This window comes from Crocodylus porosus, unplaced genomic scaffold (assembly GCF_001723895.1).
Source record: "Crocodylus porosus isolate Cpor-Errol unplaced genomic scaffold, CroPor_comp1, whole genome shotgun sequence".
Taxonomy (NCBI): domain Eukaryota; kingdom Metazoa; phylum Chordata; order Crocodylia; family Crocodylidae; genus Crocodylus; species Crocodylus porosus.
Genome location: NW_017728923.1, coordinates 10,535,350 through 10,547,985, shown reverse-complemented (window position 1 = coordinate 10,547,985; position 12,636 = coordinate 10,535,350). Strand labels below are relative to the sequence as shown.

Here is a 12,636-nt window from a genome sequence, read left to right as displayed (position 1 = left end):
CCACTATGAGCAATGGCTCCATTTAAGAGGAATTACCCTTTGTACAAACCACTTCACTATTTAAAACAAACCACATGCATCATCATTAAGTGGAAAAAAATTACCAATCTTAAAATATTGACAACAGAAGAGTACACTATGAAATGGAATTTTCTAACGTATTTTAACAATTGGCTTTGTTACTTCACTCAGTAAGATATCGCTAATATGACAACACGCTCAAATATATGATAAGTGATGTTTTAATCTAATATAGTTAAGTATCTGATAGCACATTATAAATCCCAATTTACAGGGGGTTAACTTTCAGTTATAGCAAATGCTCTGGGCAAACACCTGACACACACAGTTGCAGCCAGGAAACATTTCTTTTCTTTCTTTGTCTTATTAAAACATCTGATTAGGCAGTCCTAACACTGCAAAAGGAAGTAAAATGTGGAAATGGGGCCAAACAAGTCTATAATCCCTATACACCTCAACATTGTTGTTATATGAAATCCTACCCCAGGTCCATCTGTAATTTTCAAGTAAATATGTTTACAATGGTCAAACACAAATATCCAGCTCTAAAATTTTTATTGGTCTCTTGGTGTTTAAGAATCAAATCTAGAATTCTAAAGTTTGACGTTTTTTCATAAAATGCCCCCCAGTTACCAGGAAGACTTTCAGATAGCAATGCTAAGCCAAAAAAACATTCAGTTTTTGCTGGCTTTTTTAATGAACATTTTGCTGACAGTTAATCTATAATGCATACTAGGCCTTCACACTTTGCTTTTCAAATTTGGCGTATCAACAGTCAAGCTTTTAATGTTTCCAGGCGAGATATGGTGAATGCACACACATTCTTTTAACATGCACACACACACGTGTGCATGTGCGTGTGAGAGAGAGATTTCAGTTCTATACTTAGCTGTAAAACTTTACAGATGTCCATCATTTGGACTGATATGATAGCAAGTACATAATCGCTAACATTCAAAGAGCTACTGAAGTACTTATTATATACATGCTTGAAAAGAATTTATGAATACCTATCCAACCAATAGGTAAAGCAATGTCAATTTATCAAGTATATAATAGCAATTTTAAAGTAACTGCCAGAACACACATGTTCCCAAGAGACCAAAATAGTTCCCCAGAAACCGCACACCCTTGTGGATATATACATATGCTTGAGAAAAAGTAGGAGTGAGCGCTCCAATCTTGAGGGAACAAATCTATCTTTTCCAGCCTTTCAAGAACTGCTGTCTGTCTGTCCCAAATCCTGGGCATAAATGGGATAAAATATTCAATAAATCTAAAATACAACTTCTCACATAGGGATAAAAAAAAAAAAAAAGTACGATTAGCAGCCAAAAGACTGTACTGTTGAAATAAAGATTTACTCAGCAGTGTTATTTATTGAGAACCTATAACCCCTCCCCCAAAAAAGTCTTCCCCAAAAAACTTAAATGATCTAATATGTAACCCAAAGTACAGATTATGTCTTATCTTTTTCCTTTTAAACCAAAAAAGCCTACGCTTAAGGTTATGTAAGTGTACTTTGCAAAGTATTTACTTTTTACCTGATTAGGTAACTACTTTTTAGATAAAAATCATTACTGGATAAAAAGCGATAAATTGTTACTATGGAGATACTAAACCAAAAGGAAGGAATACGAAACCAAATCTGATTTAAGAAGCTATTTTTCTGAAATACTAAGGGAACTAAGAAGTGCAGTGCCAACTAAAGGAACAAAGCAACAAGCAAACACTCACTGTATTAGGAAACCACCAGTCTCATAATTATTCTTCCCAAATTCAGATGCCTTTTAAGCAATGCATAGTTCTAAGTAAGCCAGGTAAAAGTGTATTAATGTGACTAGAAATCCAAAGGTTTAGCAACACACTGTAAACTTCCAGAGTGCAAGGCAAACCCTTTAAAGAGTTAATAAATTATCTTCAAGAAACAACACTTTGTAAAGCACAGTAGCAATCATTTCTCATCTTTTTCTCAAATAGAATGGTTGCAGCTGAATTCACTAGTTTAAAGTAATCATTCTGGTTGTACATAGTTCCTTAAATCTTAAAGCACTGCTATATCATGGATGTGTTTGCATAAGAACCTTGCAAGATATCACACAAAAAGATTATTACAGCCCCCAACTTCATTTTTCTGTAATCTTTTATCAGCTTCTTGTGTGGCCATATTGACCTCTCACCTTAATTCACATTTTCCTTTTCAAAAGCTTGCCCCTTAATGTTTAAACTGTTGTTTGGCAAACTCAAAAAAAAATCACACAGCAAAATATAGGACCAGATTTAGTAACTGCACAAGTTAGAATCATTAAAGCTGATTCATAAATGGTTCTGTATAATCAAAATTTATCCCAAATGTTCAGCTATCGAGAGCACAATTATATTTTTATGCAATAATTAATGCATATTGTGTTTGTAAATGTTAATTGTGAACATATTAACCCCTCCCATATACATGCATCCTCTTGACTGTATATATGAATCTTTTATTATGCATTCCATGCTGTATGTCAGAAATGGTTTACTTTACACTATTAAGAAACAAGCAACAGAAAGGTTCAGATGCTTCACATAATTTTAATAGTAGCAAAAAGGTAAAAACATTAACATAAAAATAAACCTTTTTTCTATTTTATTTTACTTATTTTTTGAGCAAGACAAAAGACTGAATAATATACTGATATATTTTTAAACAGTTTTAAAATACAGAAATAAAGTTGTGGGTTGCTTCATGGAACTCCATATTCATCTAAACTATTGTAGTGAAAGGTTAAGAGTTCAAAGGCAAATACCTCTAAGTTATCCCTTAGATTTCTTTAATATACACAAAAAATTCTAAACTCACTATAGAAAGAATAAAGATAAATGGAAATAATCACATTTGCATGACAATGTACTTTAATCTTGCCTCTTCATGTGTACTGTACAACCTTATGGCAGACTCAATTGAAAATTAAACAAAACAGTAAGTACCATATTATAATGATTCCAAACAACTCGAGTTTAGTCATCCTGTGTGCTGTTCAGTATTTTATAAAATATGCTAAAATACATAAAGGTTATCAACTGGAAACTTTTTTTTTTTTTTGGAATAACTAAGGGAAGAAAGTAGCTAAGACATCAGATTCTGAAAGATGAACTACATTGATATTGTTTTCCTGATTTCTTCAAGACAATGCAAATCTACTTCTGTGATTCAAATGTTCTAATTCTGTATAGGTATATGCTAGAAAGAAAACTTTTTTTCCCCCCTGTTCTGAATAAAATCAGTTTGAATTCAATTTTAATCAGCACCACATTTCAGGAAGGATTTAAAATTCCTAGCCTTGAATGCTTAAACAAAATTTCTATTGGGCACATTTGCAATAGAAATACAATTTGTGCCTGTAACTGAATGAAGATCTATTATTTTAATGGCTGAAACTCTAATACAGTATCCATGAGTAAAACAATCAAAGTAATGTATTAAGCATAGGTGCAAACCGCATTGATATATTGCAAAAATGAAAAAAAAAATCAGAAAAGATTTAAAAGCATCCAAAAGTCCCATGCTGTACTATATTAGCTTTTCAGCTTACTGTCATTATTTCTGATTACAGAGGCAAAATCCATCTATGCAATGAGACATTCCATGCATCCTTTTCATACAAAAATATATTTGACTATAAATCTCATAAAAGAGGTTTGACAATGCAGTCAACAGAGGGAGAGGAAAAAGTTAAACAAACTTACCTGCTGTAAGTACATAAAAGTCAAGGCACAGGAGAGCTGGGGACACATGCCCACATTTGGCAGTGCCACGCAGGTTGCACCCGTAAGGGGATGCTGCATGGTGTTGCTCTGTAGTCGACGTAGAACAAGTGAGGGGGCTTGCATGCAAGCACGTTTGTCCTGTCTTGTCACTATAGTTGGTTTTCTCTTCTGATTATTTAAGAAAGAAAGAGTGTCTTTCACTGGCTTTTTTCAGTGCTAGATCCCTACATTCATTTGTCAGCTAAGGCCACTTGGTAGGTTTAAACTACAAATTTTTAACAGAGAGAGAATAAAAGAACACACAGCCTGCAGCCTATTGATGAGCAAATGGAACTTCCTCAATGACAGTGAGAGCTGAGGCTCGTCTCACAACAGTAGCTGCTGACTAGTAGAGAGAGATTGACTCACTGAGGCTCAGTCGGCTGGTGCTGATGCTGCTGGCTTCTCATTTGTCAAATGGGTCCTAGGGCAGGGTCTTTACCACTCACCAAAATTCAAATACTGCATTTTTAAAATCCCTGGGGAGGGTGGGGAAGGAGAGAGAGCGCATGCTGCATCACAGACGTCCATGAGATTTGGGCAATTAATGTCATTGCCCAGCTGGGACTGAATGTCTGTTATGATTCCGCACACACACGCACGCACACACACACGCGCGCGCGCGCGCACACACACACACACACACACACACGCTTTTTTTTTTCCTAGACCCACACCTGAAAAATAAAAAGGTCTTTCCCTTTCTAGGAAACAAAAGTATGGAGTATAAACCAGAAAAAGAAAAATAACCTTAGCAAGTCTACAATTCATATGAAATATAATGCTCACAATAAATGAGCTTATTCCAAAATGCAGCTTAGTTTTACATCTACATGCCATTCATTATCTAGTTACCCAAAGGAGCCTATAAAATCATTACAGAGATGTAGTGAAATATTCAAGTAACCACTGCAGCAGAAACACAAAGAATAAAACTAAGGTAAAGGAACACGGCATGTTTTTAACTGAAGGAAATACCTTAAACTGTTCTGAAACCTATCTCATCTAAAATTACAAATGTATTCCAGGGATAGTCAGTCTATTATAAGAGATTATCCTGCCAGGTTATATAGAGAAATTACATTCATCATTTTTGCAATTTATTGTTTACTTTTTACTTTGGGAGGGATACCTCATTGCTCAAATTAGTATTCTACTCTTGCAGACTTTTTTCTTTATTTTATGGAGTAATAATTATTCATTTGTAGATCTAGTTAGTCTTTATGTAATAAAATAGGATGTGACCTGCAAATCAAATAATTCATACTCTAACTTTTCCTTGGTGTTCCATATTAAAGGGTCTTTCTTTTTCTAGACACTACTAAAATATAACAAATATACTAATGTTTTTTAAATCATTTTTGAAAATATGAGTGAATTATTAATTGTTCAGGAAGGAAGGTCAAATCTCAAAGCATCATCTTAACTTTTTTGGGGTCTCTTATCAGAAACAGACTTTTCAAAGATTCATAAATTACCTTGTTTTCTAAGACATCCAACTTTAACAAAGACACTTCTTATACCAAGAGAGAAACATTTAGGACAACAAATAAATAGTTAAACCACATATAAGTTTTTGTCATCACGGGTGTAATTAATTTGATATTGCAGACTTTCCTTAAATTTAAACAAAACAAAACAAACAGCCCCTTGCCGCCCTGAACGACTTCTACTTAACTAAAAACAGCTCAACAAAATATCTATCTGAAACTCCGGCTTAGTATTAAATAATAACTAACCATTTACACTGCACAAAAGACTGATTTAGATTTACAGCCATCCTCATGTGAAAGCAAAAACAACAAACCCTTCCAATAGGACCAATTGTTACATAATTTTCTGTGTCCAAACCCAGTAATTTAAAGGAAAACATTGCATTTAAAACTCGCCAATTAACACTAAAATTGTAGATACACAAACTTACAATACAGGGGGTTGTTTCTCAGCTTAGGAAACATCCATGCTTTTGCTGTGGAACATGAACTGAGCTGCTAAAGCAGCACAACCACACATTTCATCATGCAAAGAGAGAGTGAGAGAAAGACAGAGAGAAAGAGAATAATGTCAAGTGAACTCTCTTTATGCCCTTTCTCCTTTTTTTCCCCCCATTCTTTCCCTTTGCCTTAAGCAGTCTCCTGTTCTGACAGGAGTATGTCATGCTTCTCTTCATTCTTTTTTTTCCAGCACAGTAAGCCTGTTATTCTGTAAATGCCCTAAGCTGATAGAATTTTCCTTTCAGCTCATTTTCATATGAAACATGATAAATAATACATAGTACTTTAATAAGACCTTATCAGAATGTTTAATGAAAAACAAATATGTTATGTAAAGAGGCCAATAACCCATTCATCCTACATTATGCCATAAAATCAAAGACAGACTGCTTCCTAGCCAGTTTGGAACAATACATGGATGTCCCATTTTCCAAAAGTGAATTCCTGAATACAGTGATGGTACTGTAAAGTTTTTTTGCTGTCTGTCACATTGCTTTATGGTACAGAGTACACCTATGAGACGAATAAATAAAACCACATCCTTTAAAGCTCTACGGAAACAATAATTTCAAAACCATTTATAGCCGTGAGTCTAACCTACTCCCAAAATTCATTTAAGAATGTGCATCTCTCGTTGCTCTGTTCAACTTCCAATATCTTATTCAAGAAATTTAAAAATTTCTACCGTAGCAGTAATAGATATCAAACAATACTTTTACACACACACCATATCAATACAACAGTATCAACCTCATAAATCATAAAAATACACACAACACAAACACAATAAACCTGTATCATAGGCTAGACCTAAACCAGGAATAGGATTCCTTAGCTAGGAATAATGTCCTGCTTCAAATGATGGAAGGAAAAGTTGTTACCCATGCACACCCACTCAAATACTTAACTTCTCAGTTCAGCTCCAGGGAGGGAATGCAACAGGGTTTTTTGGTTTTTGTTTTCTGCCCATGACTTGATATCAGTCTCATTTCATTTTAAAAAAACCTGCTTATTTTGAACACTCTCATCACCATCCCATCAGCCTTGTGGCATTGTAAGATACAGTAAATAACCTCCCTGAACATACCCAAGGAACAGAAATGATCTGAAAGACATTCTGACTCTGTCAGTCCTCATGTCACAGCCACATCGCTATCACTGATATTAGGAATCATTAAAGTTCTGGGAGTGCCTAGGGAGATACTTCCAGTGTCTTTTCACACAATTGCAAAGCCCACTTTTCCCATTCTACACGAGGCTGCTTCTTTGCCTCCCTCCTATTCTGGCATGACCATACTGGACCTGAACTGAATTTGGTTGTTGTAGTTTGCTGAACTCTCAGCAAGGATACCGATTACCACTACTTTACGGCGATTCTGTGTTTTAGAAGTCACCAGTTTGTTTCACATATACCACATAACAAATTGACTTGCATTGGATTTGGAATAGAAACCTAGAAACAAACTTAAAGGATTTTATGTTGTAATGATAGACAAAGCTGGATAAATTACACTGGCCTTTCCCTATGTAGAAAGGTGTAACACCAACTTCCCTTGCTAACTCAGGTTTGGAACATCACAGTTAGTAACAAAGTGGGTGCACGAGGCCTTTAACAAGACTCCAAGAGTGGAAACGTGAAAAAGAGAAACCTGTTGATAAATACTGACAGCTCAACCAAGAACAGGGAAAATAAAGATTGCTTATATAAAGGCTAACCCCTATCTTCTGCGCACCTCACCTGAAACTGCAAAACCATTCAAAGTCTCTAAAAGACAATGAGGCTTTCATTTCCTTCCACCTGATATTAACTTTTGGTTTGTAGGAATTTAGTAGCCACCCAATTTCACAAATGAAATGAAAAAAAAAAGTAATTCAGAATTTTCACAGCCATATGTTCCTTATCAAACAAAACATAACATTTAAGGATCAGCTGCAGCCTTGCTTCAAACCTCTCTCTCCTAATTGTGCTGTTTAGACTGTTGTGCCCTAACAAATATTCACATTAATCCTTTGATAAGTCCTTATTCTTTACAGTTCCTCTACCAACAAATTAAACTGGAGTTAAATTCCAATTATCTTGTCTGAATCAAAGATTTCCCACTAAGTGGTGATATCCTCTCATAGATGTGAGTGAAGCTGTCTGCATTAAGAAAATTTGTCTCATGTCAAGATTTCTGACTTAATTTTGACACTCATTGGCTCATACAGCAGCCAGCAGTCACTTCCTCATACAGGTTACACCATCGAAAATAATCCCGTGGTCACCTAGAAGAAAAATGTAAGCAGTTCTAAGTCCATCAAAACCTTCTTACCCTCAGGGGAATCCTTACATTTGCTTGACTCAAACTTTTTCTTGTCTCCCCTCCAATGGGCATAATTAAGTTATTTGACCCTCCTTTCTTCTATGATGTGCCTTCCAGCTGATTCATGAATAGTAGACAAGAAAAATAGAAACAGTAGCATGTTTACCATATTTTTCAAGTACCTCTTCTCTACTGTTTCATAATAAATGTCCCTTGAAGGCACAGACCTTTCCACTCCTCTAAAATACCCCAACTGGCTAACCATCTGCATCTTTCTGATACATGAACAACACTGATTCTCAATCAGGGTGTCACAGCCCAGTGTGCTTTGAGGTCCTTTAAAAGCTTCCATGGGGTTCCACACCAGATTAGCACTGTTAGGTGTGAAAACATGAATTACAAGATAAACCCAGAGATTTCAAATAGACACCCAGGGTGTAAAAAGACATTCTGACCAGTTCTGGTCTTTCTAAGTTCTTTGCAACAGAATTATTCTATTTTTCTGGAGATATGAAATGAGTGAAAATTAAGACTGAGACTTTGTGGGACACCATTAGTCTATCAAAGGATGCCTTGAGTGCAAAAAGGTTCAGAATCACTGCACTGATACACCTAGCTACAAAGCCTTGCCATACTTTTAGATTAGCAGGCCAGTGCTATCCTAAGCAATTACAGTTATTCAACCCAGCCCTTACACATGCCAGTGAAAGGGAGGTATGTAAGTGGAGATGTGAGACTATTGACTTTAATATTTATTTATAATAGTTTAAGCTTATATAATGCATTGCAAAGTGGTCTACCAAATCACGGTTACAATTCTCATCCCCCTTGCTAAATATCTATATTCTCGCTCACTAAGATCACACAGATATGAAATACAAAAAGAACGTAATTGCTTCACCTAAGGTCTCATTGTCAGCTGGTGCAGAAGCTAAGAATAGAACCGCACAGCCTGTTTCAAAACACTCCCCTAGCCTCCACCATGATACAATATCCCCCCCATCACGTTAGCCCAGAGAAAGGGATTTAGACTTTCTTTTGGTAAATTATTAGCAATCATTAAAACTCATCTTCCCTACACCAACTGCTCCAATATTCCATTTCTTTACATATATTTTATAATGATTTTTATAAACAGGTTAATAACACCAATCTTTTCTAAAACAGCTGCACTTCATCAAAAAGACTAATTAAAAATACAAAAGGTTCTTTCTTTTCTTTTCTTTCCAATTCCTGGGTGACAGCTCATCATTCCAGTGGTATTTTCTTGTCATGAAAATCCCTATTTCTATTTTAAGGTTTTTATTAAGACTACTTCTCTTTACTAGCTCTTTGCACAAAGATCAAGACATTACAGAATCTTGCACTTACCTCAGGCAAATAACAATTACTAATTTTCTCTTTCTATTAAGTACTGTGTTACTTCCACTGACTTCTCCAATATTTCATACCCAAAGTCTATGGGGACTCAATGCCAAGGTTAACCTTTTCAGCAACATTTAACTACAATTTGCTAAAACATTCAACATTAATTTGCACAGGTTTTCAACAAAGAAAAGTCGAAATTATCCCTACCCTAGAAAATAAGTAAAAGCATAGAGTAAAAATTAAATGTTTTTTAAATAGGCAATGCCTATTTCTTCAAAGACTTTCACATATTGCCAAACAGGAGATCTCAGATCCAAGCCTCGGTTTCATATTATTCTGGTCTGGTGGATCTAGGAGTGCTGCTCAAAGTTATGTTTTGCACAGTGATGCTGTCAGGAAAGAACCAGGTTAGACTGAACCTAATCTATTTTTATTCAGGCTTTGCTTCAGTGCAATTCTACTCAAGTCAGTAGGGTTATTCCTGATTTACAACACATGAAACAAAGTCAGACTTCTAGCTCTTTGCCTTTCCTGCTATTATGGAATTGAACAGTAGTTCCCATTACACCATATTACCAGTTCAGGCAAGCCCAGGATCAAGATCGGGCTTCCCCTGCACTGGGTAGGAGCCCAATCAGCTAGCAGTTACCAACTTTGGTGGCACACAGTTTACCCCCGTAACTGGGAGCCCAAATCAGCTCATGGGGTGTTTATAGATGTGTTCCAGGAGGTAGGGAAAAGGGGAAGGTGCTTTAATGAGAGCAGCTCTGAGAACTGTACTAATTAAAAGGACCCAGAGAGTCATGTGTATCAGTGTTCCAGTGCTGAAAAATGGTGGTGGGGTGCTTTGAGCTAAAGCTTATTGAATGAGCTTTAAATTAAAGCTTATAGAACAAAACCATTTTTCAGGGCAGGGATGCTGATACACACGGTGCTCAAGTCTGCTGGAGCACAGTACTTACCATGCTTCAGCAGACTTAATTAATCAAGTCTACTCTGATGCACTATAATTACAGTGTGTCAGAGCAGCCTCTCTGCACGTGCATAGAAGTTGACGGTTCCCAGCCTCAGGGGCTCACATTGTGCCTCTGTGGCTGGAAGCCTGGAGCAGCTAGAGCTGTTCAGCTATACCCTGAAGGCTTGGCGCCCCAATCTGCCACTGCTCCCAGATGAAAGATTGTATCAGAGTCAAGAGCTCTGACGTGTCTGTGTGGCTGGGAGTGGCAGCTGATTGGGGCTTCCAGCCTTGAGGGCACATTGGAGCCCTTGACTGATGGGCCCCTGAAAAAGTGAATGTTCAATAAACTGATTGGTGCTCTCAGTCTCAAGAGTGTGCGGGAGTTAAGGATTTTCAGGCATGTTGGAGGATGGGCGTCCCGATTAGTCTTGCTACACAGTCCATTAAAGGCATGATAGGAATTAGTAGGCCTGTGCGAGTTGGCAGTGATCTGATTTGGCTTCAGATCTGCAATCCGCTTCGGATGGCTGCAATCCAATCCGGAGCTCCAGACTGGGTTTCTACCTTGATCCGGCCGAAGTGGCTCCAAAGCTTCGGAGCCACCTCGGAGATTCAGCCTAGGGTATAATGGAGAATCAATTAAATATCTATAACTTTTTTGTTTTTTGTCTGATTTGGATTAAATGTGCAGGGTTGGTAGCCTTGGCAGAGAGCATGAAATCTGCCAAGTTTCAAGAAGATCAGTGCAGGGGTTTGGGAGGAACTGTACCCCAAATTCTTGAAAGCCAAACCCATGTCACGTCTACATGTTACAACACCGGAGGGGGGGTGGTGAAAATTGCAGGGGTGGTAGCTCATACTGAGGCCACAAAGCCTGCCAAGGTTCAAGGAGATCAGTGCAGGGGTTTGAGGGGAACTGCCCCTCAAGCTGGGGACAAGCAAAACTCGTGCCATGGGTGACACTGCATGTGTTAAGGCGCAGCAGGGTGACAGCTGCAGGGATGGCGGCCCCTGCTGCGGCCACGAAGCCTGCCAGCTGTCAAGGAGATCAGTGCAGGGGGTTCTGGGGCCCTGCACCCCTAGCTGCTGACAGACAAAACTCGTGCCAAGACTGTCTCTGTCTTGGGGCAGTTGACTGTCTGTATTGAGTCTTTCCTCTCCTTAGCCTAGTTTTGTAGGTGGTAATCGCTGCTCGTTAAGTCATTATGTAGTAGCTAGGACCTGTGTACTGAGCTGGTCCCTGAGTCCCCGGTCCCCAAGTAAATCATGATTGATTGGTTGGTAACTGATAACACAGCAGCTTAGCAGCCAAGCCTGCAGCAGTGTCTCCCTTCCCCGCCCCCAGTTAGACAGTCAGCCCCACAAGCACCCATGGCACCAGTTTTGCTTGTCCCCAACTTGAGGGGCAGTTCCCCCCAAACCCCTGCACCAATCTTCTTGAAACTCGGCAGGCTTTGTGGCTTCGGTAAGACCTAGTTTTGACCCCCTGTGTTGTAACACATAGACGTTACAGGAGTTTTGCTTTCAAGAATTTGAGGTACAGTTGTCCCCAAACCCCTGCACCGATCTTCTTGAAACTTGGCAGGCTTTGTGGTCTCAACATAGGCTACCGTTCCTGCAGTTTTTACCCCATTATGTTGTAATGACTATATGGGACATGAGTTTTGCTTTCTAAATGTTGGGCTACTCTTCCCCCCAAACCTCTGCACCAATCTTCTTAAAACATGGCATACTTCATCCTCTCTACAGAGTCTACCATCCCTGAAAATTTCATCCAATTTGGACAAAACCCCCCCAGAGTTATAGATCTTTTATTGTTTCCCCATTATACCCTATGGCCACATCTCCAAGGCAGCTCTGAAGCTCTTCGGAAGCTCCGAACCACTTTGGGAAGCTAAACAAGGCCAGCACTTCAACCCAGATGTGCTGCTTCAGACCCCAAAGCATCTAAAGTTTCTCCGGATCTGAAGCTCTGTCCGAAGCCTCACACAGCCTTAGGAATTAGTCATAAAGGGCTCCTACACACATGCAGGGAGCCTGCTCCAACACGCTGGAAATGCAGCATATCAGAGCAGACTAGATTAATTCATTTCATAGATTTCATAGACATTAGGGCTGGAAGGGACCTTGGGAGATCATCGAGTCCAGCCCCCTGCCCAAAGGGCAGGAAGTCAGCTGGGGTCATAGGATCCCAGCAAGATAA

General features: G+C 38.3%; 1 protein-coding gene across 7 annotated transcripts in view; it reads right to left on the bottom strand.

Annotated features, from left to right (window-relative positions):
* The window catches only part of RBFOX1 (RNA binding protein, fox-1 homolog 1), a 1,970,253-nt gene that overhangs the window by 432,057 nt on the left and 1,525,560 nt on the right, over window positions 1-12,636 (bottom strand). The window contains exon 1 of one of the 7 annotated variants that reach the window (XM_019540072.1): window positions 3,751-4,149. The exons of 2 other annotated variants lie outside the window; for them this stretch is intronic. In XM_019540072.1, coding sequence (XP_019395617.1) covers window positions 3,751-3,894 — 144 coding nt within the window. In that variant the 5' untranslated portion in view covers window positions 3,895-4,149. Of the gene's footprint in view, window positions 1-3,750; window positions 4,150-12,636 lie in introns of those variants that run through there. 4 more of the 7 variants (XM_019540071.1, XM_019540067.1, XM_019540070.1 and 1 more) reach the window with 4 other exon arrangements.